Genomic DNA, 19,558 nt, shown 5'->3' with positions numbered 1-19,558 from the left:
AGGTGGGCCTTTCTGGAGCTGGGCACGAGTGGCCGCTACAATGACAGCCTGCAGGCCTACGCTGCCGGCGTGGTGGAGGCCTCGGTGTCCGAGGAGGTAAGCCCAGCCGGGTCCAGCTGCCCAGTGCTGCCCGGCCCGCGCCACCCCGGGCTTTGAGGGCGTCCAGGACCTGTGCAGAGTGGGCCCTCCACCTGCTGGGGAGAAAAAAACTCCGTCCTTTTTAAAAGTCACACCGTGCCCCCTCTGATGCACGAGCCATTCCCAGTACCCACAGCAGGATCGTGAAGGGAGCCCCAGAGGGAAACCCAGGAGCCGCCCGCCATGCTAGTGCAGGCCTGCGGGCCCCTCCCTGGCCGTGTGGAGATGTGCCCACAGCAGGGCCTTCACAGTGTAAAAAGGTACAGTTCAAGCCGGGCACTGTGGCACCTGCTGTCATCCCAGCGGCTCGGGAGGCTGAGGCAGGAGGATCGAGAGTTCAACACCAGCCTCAGCAAAACTGAGGCCTAAGCAACTCATGATTCCTGTCTCTAAATAAAATACAGCTTAGGGCTAGGGATGTGCTCAGTGGTCAAGGGTCCCTGAGTTCAATCCCTGGTACTCAAAAGTAAATAAACAAATTAAATGAAAAATAAAAAGGCACAGTCCGCTGGCCGTCACTGCCGAGGACCCCTCGGAAGGATGAGGGAGGAGTGGGTTGTTGGTGAGGCCTCGCGGGCGAGGAGGACTAGGGTCAGGCTGTGTTCCAGTGAGGTGGCAGCAGGCCGGGGTCCCTGAGCCCACCAGCCCTGGGCAGTGGGTGCTGCCACAGGCCCCGCCTCCTCACCACCCGGGCTGTTGGGCAGAGGTAGCTGCCTGCCTGGCCTCTGCTGCCAGGTGGCCATGTCAGTTCCATCCCTGCAGCAAGACTCCTGAGCCGGGCTCGGGAGGCTGAGGCCCAGTGGTGGCGCTCAGCGAGGGCAGGGCCCGCCCACAGCACGCAGAGGTCAGGAAGGGAGGGAGAGGCTTCCGGGCTGGCTCAGTCCAGGGGCGCCAGGTCTTCCTGAGGCCTGGTGGGAATTGGCACTCGCCTCTCGCCCACGTGGCAGCTGGCAGCTGGCGACATTGTCCCCTGCCGTGGCCCCGTGCGCGGGACGCAGGGGAGCCGCTCAGAAGCAGTGTGTGCAGCAGGAGGTGCTCTGAGCTCTGGCCTCTGGCCCCTGTGGGCAGGAGAGCCAGGCCAGCTGCTGCCCGAGGCCCGGGCAGGGCGGCGCCTGAGGCGGGAGCCGGGCGTTGGGGAGGGGAGCAGCCCCAGCCACCTCAGCCGCCGCCCCCGCAGCTCATCTACCTGCACTGGATGAACACCGTGGTCAACTACTGCGGCCCCTTCGAGTACGAGGTCAGCTACTGTGAGAAGCTCAAGCACTTCCTGGAGGCCAACCTGGAGTGGATGCGGCGGGAGATGGAGCGCGACCCGGACTCCGCCTACTGGCACCAGGTGGGCTGACTGCCCGGCTGCCCCCGGCCCTCGTGTCCATTCCCGGTTCCTCCCACCGGCCCACGCTCCTCCGTCCGTCCAGCTCGACCTGTCTGTCCTTCCCTCTGTCCCCTTGATGGCACCCCAGCCTACTGTCCAGCCCACCTGCCCTTCTCTGGCAGTCACTAGAAACCCGCTCCACGGTCGGCGCGGCTTTCCCTGCGCACAGGTCCATCCTGGGGGGCCTGGGGGGCGGGGGACGTGGGGCAGGGGGCGCAGGTGACGACACCAGGCCGTTGGCCACAGGGAGCGGCTGTGGGCTGGCGGCTCATGAGAGCAAGGCCAGGCGGTGGGCGCAACCGTAATCTTGGACCCCTGAAAAGCCTCGTGGGTTTAACTGAAGGACACGTGACAGCCGTCACCGTAAAGTGGCCATCAGGACCCCTGGGCACTGCCACTGACTTGGGGCCTCGTTCGCATCATGTCCCTCCCTCAGGACAGCTGCTCACTGTCCACCCAGCTACTCAGACTACGAGGATGGTTCTTCTACCCACCTCCCCACCTGTCCATCCACATATTTACCCATCTGCCTTCCCATCCATACGTCCACCCGTCCACCCACAGCAACCCATCATCCTCCCGACCGTCAGTCCATCCATCCGTCCACCAGCCTCCCATCCATTCACCCTCTTGTCTATTCGTCCATCCGTCTGTCTGTCCATCCATCCATCTATCTGTCCATCCAATCTATTTACCCTCATCTCTTCATCTCTCCATCATCCATCCATCCATCCATCTCATCTATTCATCCATCTGTCCGTCATCCATCATCCATTCATCCATCATCCATTCATCCATCACCCATCCATCCGTCGGTCCGTCCGTCACCCGTCCATCTCGCATATGCTTGCTAAGTGCCTGGTGAGCGCCCAGCACGGGCCAAGCCCTCCGAGGCACATGCTAACGCTACTCCGTGGTCTTCGGATGTCGAGGCAAAGCCACGGCAGCCAGGAGACTCGGCTGCATGGGGCGGTTCCCGGGGCAGCAGCTCAGCCAGGGACTCAACTCAGAACAGGAGCAGCCGGCAGTGGGCCGCGGTGGGTGCTGGGAGGCTTCCTGCAGCACGTGGCTTTGAGGTGGCTTTTAAGCGGGGCTGATTTGGGGTCAGCACCCTGTGGGGACAGTCGATCACGGAGAGCAGGGCTGGCTGGGCCTCTCCCGCTCTGGCTGCAGCCCAGGCCGCTCTCCACGGAAGGAGGACGCGGGCGGGAGCCGCCTCACCTCCCTGGCCCTCCCTCTGCCCCAGGTGCGGCTGACCCTCCTGCAGCTGAAGGGCCTGGAGGACAGCTACGAGGGCCGCGTGGCCTTCCCGACGGGGACGTTCACCATCAAGCCCTTGGGCTTCCTGTAAGTGCCGGTGCGCAGGGTGGGAGGGCCGCACACCGCACAGGAGCTGGGTCCCCTGCCCCTCGGCCCCTTCTCCTCCCCCAGCCTCAGCTGGGGGGACCGTGGTGCGGCCGGCCCGCACCCCTCCCGTGCCGTCCGTCCCCAGCCTGCTGCAGATCTCCGGGGACCTGGAAGACCTGGAGCCGGCGCTGAATAAGAGCAAGACCAAGGCCGTGCTGGGCTCGGGCTCCTGCTCGGCCCTCATCAAGCTGCTGCCCGGCCAGCGCGACCTCCTGGTGGCCCACAACACCTGGAACTCCTACCAGCACATGCTCCGCATCATCAAGAAGTACTCCTTCCAGTTCCGGGAGGGCCCCCAGGGTAGGTGGACGGGTGGGTCCTCGTGCTGCCCGTGGCCGGCAGGCGGGAGGGGCGGGCGGGGAGGGGGCCAGGACACCCAGGTCACTCCAGGGCAGTTCAAGAGGTCATCTTGGGGTTTTGTTTGTTTTCTCAGTGCTGGAGATTGAACCAGGGCTTGCTCATGCCAGGCGAGGGCTCCACCCTCAGCTGCACCCCAGCCCCTTTCATTTTTATTCTGAGACAGGGTCTGGCTACGTTGCTGAGGCTGGCCTAGAACTTGTGATCCTCCTGCCCTGGCCTCCTGAGTTGCTGGGATTACCCGCCTGCACCACTGTGCTGGGCTTGCCTTCACTTTTTTTGGGGGGGTGGGTACCAGGGATTGAACCCAGGGGCACTCGACCACTGAGCCACACCCCCAGCCCTCTGTGTATTTGATTTAGAGACAGGGTCTCACTGAGTTGCTTAGGGCCTCGCTAAGTTGCTGAGTCTGGCTTTGAACTCTCGATCCTCCTGCCTCAGCCTCCCAAGCCGCTGAGATGACAGGTGTGGGCCACCGCACCTGACTCCCATTGCACTTCAGAAAATTAAAAGAGAGTTGTAGAATATCAGAAAACCCAGCAACACACACTCGCAGTGAAAATCGCTTCAACATACCTCACTTCTGAGAACATGTGATTGTGTGTTTTTTTTTCTAGATTTTTTAAAAAACATTGATTTTCTGTGGTTTTGCCTTTTTTACATGAGTAAGAGGTGAGCAGAGCCTGTCCAGGTGAGGGGCGGAGCCCGTCCAGGTGAGGGGCGGAGCCCGTCCAGGTGAGGGCATCCGTCTGCCCCATGTCTGTGCCTGGAGGCAGTTGCCCTCGCCAGTTGGCAGGGCACCTTTTCATAGTTAACAGAGGGCTGGGGAGGTGGCTCAGCTGGTAGAGCGCTCGCCTGGCAAGCGCAAGGCCCTGAGTTCCATCCCCAGCACCTCAAAATAAATACATAAAGAGTTAACAGGCGCGTCAGAAAGGCTGAGGTCGGCGCGTCGGGCGGGCCCCAGGGAGCTCCGAGTCCCGGGCGCGCGATCGGTCGCACTGTTTGTCACAGCCACAGACCGGGATCCGTGCCGGGGGCCATCCCTGGTTCTCGCGGGGCCTGCTGCTGGTGGCCTGCGGGTTCGTGGGCCTGACACGTGCCCGGTGACTGGGGCCTGCCGCCGGGCGGTCATTTGGACCCGTTTCTCGCCCCACGCTGCCGCGCCTGGTCCCTGAGCCGGGAGCAGCCTGTGGCCTCCTGTAGCTGGTCAGACGCAGCAGCCCAGCCCTGAGGGGTCTGCCCCGCGTGGCCCACGGTCACTGTTCCCTCAGGCCTGCCTCTGACGGCGATGGGGACACCCAGGCAGCTGCTGGGTCGGAGCAGCGTCCACGTCACGCAGCCTCCTGCAGCGACACGGGGCTGCCGTTGCCCAGGCCGGCCCCGTGATCACCCCTTGCTGCCCTCCTGGGCCCCCCGACTCCTTTCCCATCTGGAAAGGATGTGTGTTGTGTGTTCTAGAACTTCACTCACGCCTTTAGCCAGCTTATTCAGAACGTCTGGTTGTGCATGAATTCTCTTCTGGAGGTGAAGGTCACGCAACGTAAACTTGGCCATCTTCAAGTGTGGGCCTTTCTGTCTGGGTCCCAAACATTTTCCTTGCCCTGGAGGGAGACCCCGTGCCACTAGGCAGCCACCTCCACATGTGGCCTTCCTGCATCTGGCTTCTTTCCCAGTGTGGGTTGGTCTCCAGGCTCAGCCACCGTGCCACGGGTGTTGGGGCTCGGGTCCTCTTCTTGGCTGAGTAGTATTCCGTGGTGCAGCCGGCCCATGGCTAACCTACCCAGCAGCAGTGGACCCTGGGCTATTGCCACCTGTCGGTCCTTGCACTGCTCCTGCCAGGTGATCACCTAGGCACTGAAAATACTGGGGTGCAGGGAGAGGGAAGAAGCCCCTGTCCCCCCCGACCAGGCACCCTGTTCTTGGAGCTGCCTTCCCTTCCAGCCCTGGGTTTGCCGCTTCTGTGTTTGTTTGTTTATTAGGTTTTCCTTTTGCTCTTTATTTATTTATGCATTGGGTGCCCCACCCCCCGCCCCAGAGCCTCTTGGGCCTGCAGCCCACCTTGGCCAGGGCTCTGGCTGTGGCCGCCATCCGGGCAGCCGCCTGCCACCTGCCCTTCTGGCGGGCGGCTCTTGGCCCTGCGAGCTCGTGACCTAAGTCCTCAGGGCGCGCTGGGCGGGGAGCAGGAGGAATGTTCCATTTTGCAGGTAAGGAAACAAGGCTCAGGAAGCCAAGTGCCTGGGCCAGGCAAGCCCAGCGCCTCCCTGCGGGGTGCGCCCCTGACTGGCCGCCCCTTCCAGAGTCTTCGCAGCCAAGAAGCAAGGTGCCCGTGAACAAAAGGGAGACGAGGTGTGCTTCCTACTCACCGCTGTGGCTGCCAGCTCTCATTTCCAGGCGTTAGGTCTTGCGGTGCTGGGATGGCGCCCGGGGCCTCCTGCGCGCCAGGCGAGCCTCTGCCCGCTCCGGCCCTGGCCCGCGAGCACATTTTATATCCTCGTCCTCATCTGCTGAAGGACAGAAGCCACGGCCGGAGCGGCTTCCTCCCCGAGGCCCACGTTCCTGCAGGGCCTGCCTGACCGTCGGCCCCTCTCTCCCCAGAGGACGCCCTCCCGGCTCCTGGTAACGAGCTGGTCTTCTCATCCTACCCTGGCACCATCTTCTCCTGCGATGACTTCTACATCCTGGGCAGCCAGCTGGTGAGTGGCCCGGTCGCCCGTGTCCCCTCCCCGGGGATGTGTTAACCCTGCAGCTGGACCCAGGGGGACAGGGCTGGTGCGGGGGTGAGGTGAATGAGCCCAGCTCCTCCTGCGCTGTGGCTGGACCCCTTCAGTGCTTGTGACACGTGGGTCCCCGAGGCCTGCAGTGGCCAGACTCCGAGGGGCCCGGCTCCTCGGGAGAGCCTGGTCTTGGGGGCCCCGGGGCGCCCTTGAGCTCCACCCTGGTCTGCTTCTCTGCTGAGGCTCGCCCGCCCGGCCGGACGCCCCTCCTGCCCCTGCGGCCGGGTTTCTGAATCTGCTGTTTGTGGCCTGTTGTTTTTACTGTGTCCCTGGCTGGCATCCAGGCCCCTTTAGAAATCCGTTCCTGGCATCTCCGCCGAGACTCCCGCCTGCATCACCGGGGCAACCCCGCCAGGAGAGGGCTTTCCGGAGCGCCTGGGCCAGGGCGCCCCTCCCTGGAGGGCGGGCAGGGATCCCCAGTGTGGGGAGAGGCCTGGGCGGCTGCGGGCAGCGAGGCAGCCGGGGGAGGGCCGTCTCCGGGAGGCCAGGCCAGGACTCTCCTCCGCGGGGTCCTTCACTGCCGCAGACCCCTCTGTGGGACTGACGCTTTAAGTGTGGCCACCCCCGGCGGAGGCTCCTGCAGGGAACCGCTGTCTGGACACAGCCTCAGTGTCACATGAGCAGATCCCCAGCTCGGGCTCTGCGCTCGAGACGCTCGGCTGTGTCCTTCCCAGGAGGACCCAGGTGCTGGAGGAGAGGGATTGGCAAACCTCGGAGGGTTATGGAAGCCCCCGCGAGGGCCAGTGGCGTTGGCGTGACGCCATCAGCCTGCGACGTCTTAAGTGGACCTGTGGCTCTTCCTGCCCCACACTGACTTTCTTGGGTCGTGTTTCATTTTGGTGCTGGCAATGGAACCCAAGGCTGCTCCACTGAGCCACGTTCTCAGCCCTTTTTTTGAGACGGTCTCAGAGTTGCTGAGGCTGACCTCAAACTTGTGATCCTCCTACCTCAGCCTCCCGAGTCGCTGAGATCGCAGGCATGCGCCACTGCACCCAGCGGCATGAGTTTCATTGACTACCAAGCACAGAGGGCAGACAGGGTCACCGGAGAAGCGGGCAGGGGAGGAGGCAGCTGTGGGCAGCGTGGGCGCCGCCCTCGGTTCCACGCAGACTGGAGAGGGGTGGAGCCCTCTGTTCCAAGGCCCCCAGGGGCTCCAGGCCCGGGTCTCCAAGTTAACAGCCTCAAGCTTCCCGGAGGGGTGGCGTGGGGACGGGGTGCAGCTGGGGAGAGCTGGCCGCAGCTCAGAAGCTGTTCCCCGGGGCTGAGCGGGACGCCCAGCCTCGATGCCCCCAGCGCTGGCCCCAGGAACGGTTGGGGAGCCTGTGCGTGAACCAGGGTGTCAGGGCTGGGGCAGCTCAGCGGGGCTCGGGACACGCCACGCTCATGCTGGCCGAGAGCCAGGGCCCCCCAGACTGCCACCTGGGCAGCTCCCCGTCCTCCCTCCCCAGGTCGCGCTGGAGACCACCATCGGCAACAAGAACGCAGCCCTGTGGAAGTACGTGCGGCCCGAGGGCTGCGTGCTGGAGTGGATCCGCAACGTGGTGGCCAACCGCCTGGCGCTGGACGGCGCCACCTGGACGGACACCTTCAAGCAGTTCAACAGCGGCACGTGAGTGGGCTCCGGGCCCGCGGCCCCCTCTGCCTGCTCTACCTGGGGACGCCGAGGCTCAGGAAGGGAAGGACGTGCCCCCGCAGGCTCCTGGCTCAGGGAGGGGGCCCTGGAGTAGGCAGGGAGGGGCCGGGACGGGGACCTGACGTGGGGACCTGACAGACCACCGGCAGAGGAGCTGGCCTGCGTCTGCCGAGCCCGGAAGCTGTGGACACCCTCCAGCAGGCGGGCAGCGTGAGGCCTGAGGGCTTCCGGTGCCTGGCCCCATGGCGGTGGCGGGCGAGGCCCAGTGGCCCGTGACTCCCGGGCGTGGGGCTGGGCAGAGGGAGGCCGGCTGGGCGGCCCAGCCGTTCAGTCCCTCGCTGGGCACGCCAGGTACAACAACCAGTGGATGATCGTGGACTACAAGGCCTTTGTCCCCGGCGGGCCTAGCCCCGGGGGCAGGGTGCTCACCGTCTTGGAGCAGCTCCCGTGAGTACCTGGAGGGGCGCCCGGGGGACCTCGGGGCGGAGGGCCGGGCGCCAGGAGGCGAGGGGCGGCGCTGGTGCAGCCGGGGCTCCCCAGGCACGGAGCCGCTCGGCCCTGGGCCCGCTTCCGACGGCCTGCACCCCGTCTCTCCTCCCAGGGGCCTGGTGGTGGTGGCCGACAGGACGGCGGACCTGTACCACAGGACCTACTGGGCCAGCTACAACATCCCGTAGGTGCCCGCGGCCCCGTGGCGGCGCCCGGGCGCTCAGGCCAGGCCTCCCCGCTGTTAGCCTCTGGCCAGGAAGGCCCCGGCGGTCGGGCGACATAGTCGAGGGGCTTGGGCACTTTGTGGGACTCCTGGTGTGGCACCCGCCAAAGGGTGACTCTTCCTGGGCTGGTGGCCGCTGCCTCCCGGCATCGCGGCTGTGCCGCCCGCTTCCTCGGGCCTGGCGACCCGGCCTGGCGGTCCTGCTCCTCGCTCACGGGCACCCAGGCTGCAGCCCCGAGCCAGCGCCGCCTCCCCTGCCCACAGCTGGGGAGTCAGGGTCAGAACCCGGGTCCTTCAGACCCCGGCCACCCCCAGGCCACCCCCAGGCCACCCCTCAGCCACCCCCAGGCCACCCCCAGGCCACCCCGGCTCAGCAGAGCCGTCCCTGTTGTGTCCCGCCTCCTGTGTCGTGGTGATAGGCTCTGGAGTGACCACCTGCCGGGCACAGTCACGGGGTGGTGGGTGACCCTCCCTGTCCCGCAGGTCCTTTGAGACCGTGTTCAACGCCAGCGGGCTGCAGGCGCTGGTGGCGCAGTACGGGGACTGGTTTTCCTACGACAAGAACCCCCGCGCCCAGATCTTCCAGCGGAACCACTCGCTGGTGCGGGACGTGGACTCCATGATCCGGCTGATGAGGTGGGTCTGGCGGGCGCCCCAGGGTGTCCTCCCAACCCGTGTCCACACCCTGCAGCTGGCCAGGCCGTGCAGCGTGGTCAGTGTTCACCAGCAGCCCTGGGGTGCTGTGGCCCTGCACTGGGCACCCGTGGTCCTGGGAGGTGCACCACAGACCCTGGCCACCCTCCTCGGGTGCCCTTCCCCGGGCGGCCAGCTCCCCAGGCCCCGGGGACACAGATGTGTAGCAGGGCCACCTGAGTCCCCAGGGGCACGTGGGGTGCCGGCCGTGCGCAGGCTTCCCCGGGGGTGCTGAGCGAGAGCCACGCCCGTGGGGCGAAGGCCAGGCCCTGCCTCCCACGACCGCCTCCCGCCCAGGTACAACGACTTCCTGCACGACCCCCTGTCGCTGTGCAAAGCCTGCTGCCCCCAGCCCAACGGGGAGAACGCCATCTCCGCCCGCTCCGACCTCAACCCGGCCAACGGCTCCTACCCCTTCCAGGCCCTGCGCCAGCGCCTGCACGGGGGCATCGACGTGAAGGTGTGCCCGCGGCGGGCGAGGCCTGGGCAGAGGCCGCGGAGCCGCCGTGGCGGGTCGGGCTCGGGCCTGGGCCCTGGGTTGAGCAGGCTGGGGTCAGGGCTGCCCAGGCCCCGGCTCAGCCACCTGCTCTGCCCCCAGGTGACCAGCCTGTCCCTGGCGAAGGTGCTGGGCTTGTGGGCGGCCAGCGGCCCCACGTGGGACCAGGTGCCGCCCTTCCAGTGGAGCACCTCGCCCTTCCGGGACGTGCTGCACATGGGCCAGCCCGACCTCTGGAGGTTCCTGCCCCTGGAGGTCTCCTGGGGCTGAGCCACCCCGCCGCCCACCCACCGTCGCCGCTCCCGACCGCCCACAGCCCGGGCTCTGCCTCCGCTGCCCTCTGAGCTGGACCTGCGGCCGTCAGGGTCATTCCTGTCCAGTGGCCTCCTCCCAGGGTGGGACGCGGGCCCAGTGGGCCCAGAAAGACTCACTGTCCCCCCCAAGTGGGTGGGCGCCCCTCTGCACCTCTCCCTCCCCCTCCCCCTTCCGCTTCTCTTCTCTCTGCCACCTTTGGGACTCTGCTCATGCTCTGTCCCACCTGAAGGCTGGGGAGGCCCTGGGACTCCACTGGGCCAGGAGGCCTATTCCCACCCAGCCTCCAGCCTCCAGCCTCCAGCCTCCAGCCTCCTTCCGGGTGGTCGGGTGCTGGTGCAGTTCAGCCCTGGGATCTGAACGTATCTCCGCCGCTCTGGCTGGTGTCATCCTCCTGGCCGTGGCTCCAGCCCCTCTGCCCCCTCGGGAGGCAGGCCCCTCACCCGCCTCTCTGCGCATCTTCCCCGAGGACAGAAACTTGAACACAAAGCCAGTTCCTGACTGCTGGTGGCTGGAGGGTCTCGGGTGCCCTGTCCACTGGGCAGACGGGAGTGGAGCCCGTACTCCTGCCTGTGTCCACCGCCCGGACCTGCCCTGGCCTCTGGGCAGTGCCCGCAGCTCCCCTGCCGTGGGAGCTGCAGACGGTGCCACCATTAAACAGGAGAGGCCGTGGCTCCTTGGCACGGGGTGGGCTCCTCCCGCCCTGGCAGCGGCCACTCTGCACCTGCTTGTCCTCCGTCTGTCCCGCCCTGCTGCTCACGTGGCCACCCACCTCCCGCTGTCTGTCCACACCGTCCCTCCGTCAGGACGGACCACTGACCCCCTCAGGGTGGGCGCCCTCCGGGCCCCCTTGCTTCTCTGCATCTGTTTCCTCCTCTTTCTCGTCTTTGCCACCTCGGGGACCCTGTCCTCACGCCCTGCACCTCCTGAAGGGCCATCCGCCCATCCACACCCAGCCATCTGTCCGTGCGTCCAGCTGTCCATGTGTCCTAGGTGCGTGGAGCACCCGCTCTCCGGCTCCTTCCTAAGTCCTGCAGGGCACAGACCACATCTGACCTCCCACGCCGCCTGCCGGTGACAAGACTGTCCCCTGCTCCCTGCCTGGGGACGGGCGGCGGGCTGGAACCCTGGGCCTGCTTGTGCTGGCTGTGGCCTCGCCCTCCGCCCTCCGAGGTGACGTGAGGCTCCCAGGCTGTGGCCAGGGTCCCCAGGGTCCCCGGCATCACGCATTGGGGCGGCGGCTCCTGCTGGGGTGGCAACAGGGACCTCTGGAGAGAATAAAGTGCGGTGCAGCTGGGGCTCCTCGGCTTCTCACTGGCTTCCGGGTGCCTGTGGCCTGGACCGGGGGTGCCGCCTGCCCAGCGCTGGGGATCGAGCCCGGGTGCTCCGCCCCTGGCCGCTTCCCTGCCCTTTGAAAACCTCAGGACAGGGTCTCGCCCAAGCTGGCCTCACACTATCGATCCTCCTGCCTGGGTCTCCCCAGGTGCCCCGTGCCCGCCCACCACGCGGGCCCCACCTCTGGACGCGGGAGTGGAGGTTGGGGGGATCAGCCCCGGCGACGCTTCTGCTCCCTGTGCTGCTGTCTCGGAAGCAAGGGGCACGTGTTTGGGAGGGTCTACGCTCTAGTCTCAGGTCCACCCAGGTCCCCTGTCCAGAAACCCGTGTCCAGTGTCCATCTCCACGCCCCCAGGTGTGGGCCCCACGCCGGCTCCGGGGGTCCTGGGATACAGTTGTGCTGATGGTCAGGGTGCGCCGGCCGCCTCTGCCCCGCCCGTCCCCGCGCAGGTGGCCTGAGTCCCACCCAGGAGGGTCTCCAGAGAGCCGGCCCCTCCCCTGCTGCTGACTGGCGGCGCCCAGGGGAGGGGCAAGACCGCAGGGGACAGAAACCTCAGGATCTTCGCTTCATAAATACAGTTTTCTTTTCCATGAAAAAGTGCTCGTTAGAAAAAGGAGTGGGGGTGGGGCTTCCTGAAGGGAGGACGAGGGCCCTGCGGCCTGGACCAGGCCCCGTTCGCCTTCCGGAGCAGTTCAGGCAGGTCCCCGAGGCCCGGGGCCTCCCGCTCTGGGGACCTGGTGCTGTCCGCAGTTGTCGCCCCAGCAGGGGTGGCTGAGGACCGCCGCGCAAGGGGGCCTGTCCATGGCCGTGCCGCTGCTGACCTCCTGGCCCCTCTGCACAGCGGCCGGTCGTGCTGGACCCGGGTTGGCCAAGCCCGAGGCGCCTGGGCGGGTCCTCACTTGGGCAGCCCGTTCCTCATGCCCAGCTGTTCCTTGAGGGCCCAGAGCTGGCCCAGGCTGATGTTGCTGCCCCCGCAGACGATGACCACCAGGGAGGGCAGCGGCGCCCGCAGCTTCCCCTCTCCCTGCAGCTTCCGGACCACGTGGCTGTAGACGGCGGCCAGCGCTGCCCCGCAGGCCGGTTCCACCAGGGTCTTCTCGTCGTCTGCGGAGGGCGTGGGAGTGGGCCCAGGGAACGACGAGCCAGTCGGCTCTCCGCCTGGCCATGGCCGCAGGTCACCTCCCGCCACCACCCCCGTGGCCCTTGGGAGCCCGAGTGGGGCCTGGTGTGGCCATCGGGTCAGCGTCGATGGAGCGATAGCTGCCGAGGCCCCGTGTTAGGAGGATTCTGAGCAGGGGCGCCGCCCGCCGCCTCTCGGGTGGGAGGTTCTAGGTAGGGGGGGCGGCCACAAAGGCAGTCGGGTGAGCGGTGGACAGGGGTGGACAGCCGCGTGGTTCTCGAGCCCGCGGGTCAGGTCTCAACAGGACGCGGCACCTACCCACAAACTTTTCAATGGCGGCCACAGCCTCCTGGTCCGAGATGACTTCGGAGAAGATGGGGTGCTCCTGAAACAGCTTCAGGGCCTGCGCCCCCACGGTGCACACGCCCAGCGCCTTGGCCACGCTGGCCGCGGTGGAGACGGGCGTGGGGGGGCAGGAGAGAGGGGCCGTCAGGGGAGCAGCCGCAGGGGCGGGCAGGGCGGGGGCTGTGCACTAGAAAGGGACCCAAACGGGTCTGCCGGGGCACAGATGGGACGGGGGTCAGTCGCGTCCATCTGTGCTGATGCTGAAGAGAGGGACCAGGGGACCCACCCCCGGTCCACCCGGTCATTCCTCCTGAGCCTTGTCTAGCTCTGCCCGCCCACCTCCCGCCCTGTCCTCCAAGGCTCAGCATGAGGGTCGCCTCCCCCAGGGTGTCCTCTGGAGGGGCAGCTCAGGCTGGCCCCTGGGGACCCTCAGTGGCCCTGCCCGCAGCAGCAGACGGCACTCCGAGAAAGCCCTGGCGCCCAGCGTCATTAGGGGGTGTGATCTTACTGATGGGGACACGAGGCAGAGCCTGCTGCCACTTGCCCAAGGTCCGCCTGTCTAGGGGGAGCTAGCGCTGGGGCTTTGAGCAGCGTCCGTGGAACCCCAGGACCTGTGCAGGGGGCCCTGTATTGACGCTCTCCCTGGGTGGCCGCTGGTCCTGTCCCCGGCTCCTCGCCAGGAGCATCTCGAGGGCAAGGTCTTGGCCCGAGGCAGCCTGCGGCTCACGGCGGGCGCTCAGCATGGCTTCTGCCCAACCCTCCTGGAGGGGAGGCCAGCACCACAGCCCCCTGGGAGCCGGGCTCCCGTTCCCACCAGGGCTCGGTCCTCCCCGCCTGCGCTGAGCCGGCGTCCGCCCTGACCAGCTGCCCACGTCCCTGCCTGGCACGAAGGCACCTCCCAGCCGCCCCTGCAGCCAGGCGTGGCCGAGGGACTAGGTGCTGGCAGGCGAGGGATGACAGGAAGCTCCCGCTGTCCCGACTTCCGAAGGTTCATCGTGATTCCTCGACTCCGCGAGGGTGTGAAGTGACCACAGCGGTAGAAGCTACCTTGGAATTTTAATTTGGACCTTTGTCCAGGCCACCAATTTGAGGTGTGATTCTTTCCAGCCATGCTGGGCGGTGGCAGGGAGCACAGCTCCCGGCCAGCCGCTCGACGGTGCGGTGCCGTCTGCCTCAGCGAGGACGGAGGGTGGGTCAGTGTGTTCAGTTCACCTTTGACTCCAAATGTTTTCAACAAATGACGGTTAATCGGAATGTGACCCTGCAGCAGGGTTGTAAGTCACGGAACAGCTGTATTTTGTCTGTTTAGCCTGTAACCTGTCCCTGCTTCCTTCTTCCTGCTAGATGGAGTGTGGAGGTGATAGTTGGCACGCAAGTCTCCATTTTGGGCCATGAGGCCATGTGCCAAAGATAGCAGGGCAGGACACTCAAGGGACTTTGGTCCCTGGCTTTATGGAATTGCTCCTGGACTTGCCGTCTCTATACTTTCACAGAAGAGAAATCAGGTTCAGCCACTCACTGTGTGACTCTGGGCAAGTGACCAAAGCCTCGATCCCCTCGGCTGCACAGGGGTGGCATCGAGAGCCAGCTCCCAGTCAGCCCGGACACCCCAGGGCGGCCCTCCAGGTACTCACCTGGTAATCTTGGGCAGGGAGACCAGCTTGCCCGCGGTGGTGGCGGCGTGGAAGCTGTGGGCACCGATGGTCTCCATGGCGATGATGGGCACGTCCCCCCAGCCCACCTCCTGCAGCCCCTGGACCACGCCGCACAATAGCCCCCCGCCACCCACGGACAGCGCGATGGCGCCGGGCTTGGCGCTGAGGCTCTCCTTCAGCTCTCTGATGATGGAGGTGTGGCCTTCCCTGCAGGGTGACAGTGGCAGCTCAGGGCCTGGCTTCCTGCAGGGGCGGCGGGGCCTGAGTCCCCTGGCGGGCTGGTCCCCTGCTCCCCGACGCCACCCGACTCCAGGCCCGGCTCTGTCTCTCCCTGAGCGTGCCCTCTGGCCACTGGGCCACCCACGAACACGGGGACCCGCAGCACCAGGAAGGGACACTGCCCAGAGCAGCGGGCAGCAGGCTGTGGGACAAGTCCACCGGCGGGCTCGGCACAGCTCCCGGGGCCCGAGGGACGGAGCTCCCGCTGCCCACAGTGGTCACTTGCCCCGAGGACCCCTCCTTCCCCTGGACCCTCCTCCCACCCCGGCTCCGTCAGGGACGTGTCCCCCGCGCAGCCTCGGAGACCCGGCGGCACTCACCAGATGAGGGGGTCGTCGAAGGGCGGGACGTAGACCCAGCCGGGGTTGTTCTTCACCAGGGCCTCGGCCATCTGGAAGGCCTCGTCCAAACCCTGCAGGGTCACAGCGGGTCACCGCAGGAGGGTCCAGGCGCTGACCCCGCGCCCACGGCAGCCCCCGGGGGCACTCTCACCTCCCCCGCGACCTTGACCATGGCGCCCTCGCCCTGGAGCCGCTGGATGGTGAGGGCCGGCGTGGTGCTGGGCACAACGATGGTGGCAGGGATGCCCAGCTTCCTGGCGGCATACGCGGCCGCCATGCCTGCGTTGCCCGCTGCCAGGAGGTGGAGGTCCGGTCAGCGTGGAAGGGCCTGAGAGCCAGGCTGCCCTCCCGCCGGCCTCCTCCTGGAATTCCAAACCCGACTGCTGCAGAGGCTGTCAGCTCGCTGCTGGGGGAACCAGGCCCAGAGAGGCGAAGCCCCTGGCCCCAGAACACACAGCAGAGGTCTGGGGGGAGGCCGGCCACTTACCAGAGGAGCACACGAAGTGTTCACAGCCTTGCTCAGCCCACTGTGGGGAGAGGAGGGAAGGCTGGGGTCCACCCCCGTCTTTTCTTTGGTTCTCTTCTGCGTACTAGGGACTGAATCCAGGGGTGCTCTACCACTGAGCTACATCCCTAGCACCACCACCCCCTTTTTGAAAATTTTGAGACAGGGCCTCTTTAAATTGCTGAGGCTGGTCTCAGACTTGCAATCCTCCTGCCTCAGCCTCCCGAGGCGTGTACCACCGTGCTGGGCCCGCCTCCCAGCTTTTGCCTGGGCTCTTCCCTGCCCCGGAACGTCTCCTGGGACTGGAGGTGACAAAGACCTCCTCCTCCTCCTCTTGGATGGTGTTCTGCTCTAGTCCCTCTGCGTCTTCCTCCCAGAGACTGACTCGGGTGGCTCCCCGGGGACCCTCGCGCATGGGCACCCGCAGCCAGGGAAGTCCTGAGGTGGGTGTGCAGTGCGGGTGGGAGCCATCAGCCCTGAGCCTGGCTCTCCTCCAGTTCACACAGCCCCGATCCTGCCTGTCCAGGGAGGGGCTGCCGCCCTGCCCAGGTGGTGTCCGCCCCTCCTGTACCATCTTGCAGAAGTGCCCGATGCCCCGGATCTTGAAGGAGCCAGAGGGTTGGGCACTGTCCATCTTGAGATAGACGCTGGTGCCGGCCACTTTGGACAGGGCCATGCTGTCCCGGGTGGGGGTCTTCATGTGCAGGGGCTCTCCAGACGCCATCGCTAGGGGGAAGGACAGAACCCAGAGGGTCAGGAGAGTAGGCGCCATGCTGGCAGTTGGCATCCAGGAGGCAGGTGACCCTTCCCCTCACTTCCCAGGGAGGAGGATGAAGGTGGCAGGACGGCAGGTAGAGTGTGTGCCAAAAGTGGCCGGCCCCCCGACGTGCGTGACCCAGCGGCCACCGCGCAGGACATCTCAGGAGGCCCCCGGGAAACTGGCGGGGTGGGGCTCCTCGGGCGGGCGGCTCGTGCGGGTCCAGCGCTTTGCCTCTTCCCATCTAAACACAGGTTTTTATTTTCGCGGTGCCGGGGATGGAAGCTGGGGCCTCATGCACGCCCAGCAAGTGCTCCACGGGAGCTCACCGCGCCCCGCCGCAGCCTCCAGGGAGGCCACCACCAGCGCTTCCCGTCCCAGGCGCCCCTCAGGAAGCCCCGGACGCTCTCCTCCACGAGGGGCAGGGTCAGGCCTCCCCCTGCCCTGGGCTGGTGACCCGGGAAGCCACACTGCGGCTTCCGAGCCAGGACGAGTGGGTGACCGTTGAGTCCTGACGGGTGACGTGGGTCACTTCTAGGACGTCCCTGCTCTTGCCAGGGGCGATTTCAAATGCCCAACGTGGAGCTGGGCAGCGATGGGACAGAGCCACCCCTGCCCCAAGCCGAGGTGAGTGAAGGTGGCTCAGTCCCTCGGATGCAGAGGCGGCCACCAGGGGTTCCACTCCGCCCCAGGGAGGGCCCGGCTGGCCGTGGTGTCATCTGACAGACTGGGGCTAAGGACGCCTTCGAGGTGACTCTGGCTTGGCCGCTGTCACCTCGCGCCATGTGAGGAACCCCGAGTGAGCCCTGCCCAGCTGAGCCCCTCTGGCCAGGTGACAGAGGCAGTAGGCGGCTGCTGCCTGGAGCCGGTTCTCCATGGTGGGGGAGGCGGGCTGGGCTCTCTGGCCGGCTGTTCAGAGCTCAGGAATCTCCAGGACCCTGGTGTGGCTCAGGCCTCCCCGCCTGGGCCAGCGCTGGCTGATTACAGCTGAGATGGCCAAGAACCTAGCCACGCGCACGCCCCGTGGCCTCTCCGTCTGTCCCTCTCTCTGGCTGAAAACCACAGAGGAACTTGTGTCCCTCAGCTGAACCAGAAGAGGCCTCAGGGGCCCGTCGGGGCCCCCTCACCACCCAAGAGGGAGCATCCTTCCTCCTTGGCCCAGGTGGCGGCTGGCCTGTGCCCCAGTTCCCGTGACACCACCTGGTCCAGTCCCCTGCCTCGGGCAGGCCTGTCTCAGCAACACCGCTTCCCAGACTGGCTAAGGCATCCCAGTGACAGGGAGAGGGTGGGGTCCTGGCCCCGCGCTGGCCTTGGAAACCTCAAACGTGGGTGCCCCTGCTCGTCTGGGTCAACCCACACCTGGACGGGAGCGAAATGCAGACGCCGGCTCCCGCGGAGCTCGGGGTGGGACTCAGAGCCCGAGGGCCCCCAGAACGGCGGGGGTCGCCCCCAGACAGTGGCCCCTGGTGGCAAGCGTGAGGAGCCCACCCGGGAGACCCTCTGGGGGAATTTGGAGGGTTCCCGCCATCATGATGCTTCCCAACAGACTGCAGCCCTGCGGCGGGGCCCTGGTGAAGGAAAGCCACCCCTGCGCGTGTGCGCCGGGCGGCAGCGTCACCCCTCCCTGTCACTTGGCGGGTGGCCGGCGCTCAGTAAATGTTACGATTACTATTAAGTGCGCTCTCATTTCACCCACGTAGCCTTAGCTGGAAGCTTCTGCTGTCGCCCCAACTGACAGGCGAGACCACTGAGGCGCAGGGCCCCCACGTGCCCAGCCGCTGGCTCCAAAACCCATCACCGACCAGATCACCCCTCGTCCCCTATCCTGGGGTGCGGCTGAGGATGGGGCCACTTACCAGGCACAGTGAACGAGGTGGACCTCTGAACAGAGCGAGGGAGTGAGAGGGAAATGGAGTGGATGGTTGCAGGGACCCAGGGAGGACAAGCCGACTGCTCTGCATTCTCCCGGCTCCTGCTTTATTAAAGCCCCAGCCTCCTCTGCGCAGCCAATGGGCTCCCAGGGCCGGCCCCGCCCCGCCCCACCCCGCCCCGCCCCGCCCCGCCCCCGCCCCGCCCCCTGTGCGAGCTGGGGGCTCCGGGAGGGGAGGGCACCTACTATGCTTCCCCTCCCGCGTCCCCCCTCCCTTCCCCTTCCCTCCACTTCCACCCTCAGCGTCTCCACATGCAACCGGGACAACACCTCTTCCCCAAAGGCCACAGCAATACATTTAAAGGCCCTGGCATATGCTTGGCATATAGTAGGTGCCCAAGAAATGCAACAGCGATATAACAACAATAATAAAAATCCCAGAACGCAAGGGCCCCTGGAGTCTAGTAACTGTCAGGTCCCCCGGAGAGGTGGGTACCGTTGTTACCCTCAGCTCCCTGCAGGGAATGGAGGCTCCAGAGACTGTCCTGGAGCCCGTAAGAGGCAGGAGTTGGCACTGGGACCCAGGCCACCCCGCTCCCGCGGATGAGCTGCCCCTTCTGCTGGCCCTCTCCGACTTTCCACGGCCTCTCCAAGCCCCCAGCGGGCGGTCCATGGGGTGCGGGCTGGGGACAGGCGGTGGCGAGGTGGAGGGCGGCCACCCTGCCCTCACTTGCAGACTCAGCCCCTCTGCGTCCGATTATTTGCAGCCGGCACCAGTCAGCGCCCGCTGCCACGCCCTGTTTCCCCCGTGGGGCTCCCCAAGCCCGGCGAGCAGGGGACGGCATCTTGAGCCCCACGTGGTAGGTGAGGAGACAGGCTCAGAGGTTGGGGATGTTTGCCAAAGACCAGCCGGTGCCAGGTGGCAGCTCTGGAAGGCAAGCTCGGGGACTCTGAGTCCTCTGGGCACAGGGCCCGTGGAGGTGAGGGCGGAGGGCACTCGGCCAGCCTGGTCCCATTGGGAAGCCCCGGATTTAGGTGTGAATGACATTCCACACGAGGTTGTCCCGGGGCCCAAGGACAGGCCTGAAGGAGGACAGCCCCTCGCCACCCCCTGTGCCCCTTCCCGTCCCCGGGTGCTGTCTGACCGAGGCAGATGCAGAGGGACGCTGGGAGCTGCAGGCGGCAGGGACCAGGAGACCGCTTGTCCTTAGATCCTCCTGTATGTGTCCCCTGGTCTCAACAAAACCGGATCCATCGCGGTCAGCATTCAGGCGACAGAGCGAAGGGGAACCCAGAGGAGGGGCGGGGACCGCGTGCGGCACAGCCTGTTCTGAAGAGAAGGACTTGACTGAGCTGGAGCTCACACGCCGCCCCATTCACTCCTGTGCAGAGTAGTGATCTGGGGAGCCTTCAATCCGCCCCCAAAGAAACCGCGTCCCCGCAAGCAGACGCG

General features: G+C 66.3%; 2 protein-coding genes across 3 annotated transcripts in view; one reads left to right on the top strand and one right to left on the bottom strand.

Annotated features, from left to right (window-relative positions):
• The window catches only part of Plbd2 (phospholipase B domain containing 2), a 20,902-nt gene extending 8,405 nt beyond the window's left edge, over positions 1-12,497 (top strand). Inside the window, exons 2-12 of the mRNA XM_047560586.1 lie at positions 3-96; positions 1,316-1,474; positions 2,760-2,860; positions 3,006-3,220; positions 5,873-5,970; positions 7,500-7,660; positions 8,036-8,131; positions 8,286-8,357; positions 8,880-9,032; positions 9,387-9,549; positions 9,688-12,497. Coding sequence (XP_047416542.1) covers positions 3-96; positions 1,316-1,474; positions 2,760-2,860; positions 3,006-3,220; positions 5,873-5,970; positions 7,500-7,660; positions 8,036-8,131; positions 8,286-8,357; positions 8,880-9,032; positions 9,387-9,549; positions 9,688-9,855 — 1,480 coding nt within the window. The 3' untranslated portion in view covers positions 9,856-12,497. The remainder of the gene's footprint in view (positions 1-2; positions 97-1,315; positions 1,475-2,759; positions 2,861-3,005; positions 3,221-5,872; positions 5,971-7,499; positions 7,661-8,035; positions 8,132-8,285; positions 8,358-8,879; positions 9,033-9,386; positions 9,550-9,687) is intronic.
• Sds (serine dehydratase) lies at positions 11,794-19,274 on the bottom strand. Of its 2 annotated transcripts, none has more exons than XM_047560588.1 (8): positions 19,251-19,274; positions 16,050-16,204; positions 15,461-15,500; positions 15,125-15,264; positions 14,953-15,044; positions 14,333-14,560; positions 12,672-12,796; positions 11,794-12,337 (listed from the first exon to the last, which is right to left on the bottom strand). In XM_047560588.1, the coding sequence occupies exons 2-8, from the start codon at positions 16,200-16,202 to the stop codon at positions 12,129-12,131; spliced, it is 987 nt and encodes a 328-aa protein (XP_047416544.1). In that variant the 5' UTR covers positions 16,203-16,204; positions 19,251-19,274; the 3' UTR covers positions 11,794-12,128. The 2 variants fall into 2 exon arrangements, with proteins under 2 accessions (XP_047416544.1, XP_047416543.1); XM_047560587.1 differs by lacking the exon at positions 19,251-19,274 and adding an exon at positions 18,092-18,245.
• Between the last annotated feature and the right edge of the window lie 284 nt (positions 19,275-19,558).

This window comes from Sciurus carolinensis, chromosome 8 (assembly GCF_902686445.1).
Source record: "Sciurus carolinensis chromosome 8, mSciCar1.2, whole genome shotgun sequence".
NCBI lineage: Eukaryota > Metazoa > Chordata > Mammalia > Rodentia > Sciuridae > Sciurus > Sciurus carolinensis.
This window is presented reverse-complemented; position numbering and strand designations above follow the sequence as displayed.

Excerpts from the sequence above, each read along its gene's own strand:
- Sds (XM_047560588.1), bottom strand. The coding sequence starts at position 16,202 with ATGGCGTCTGGAGAGCCCCTGCACATGAAGACCCCCACCCGGGACAGC. Across the intron at positions 15,265-15,460 it reads ACACTTCGTGTGCTCCTCTG|CGGGCAACGCAGGCATGGCG; the intron begins GTAAGTGGCCGG and ends ACCTCCTGGCAG. Across the intron at positions 14,561-14,952 it reads TTCGACGACCCCCTCATCTG|GGAAGGCCACACCTCCATCA; the intron begins GTGAGTGCCGCC and ends GTCACCCTGCAG.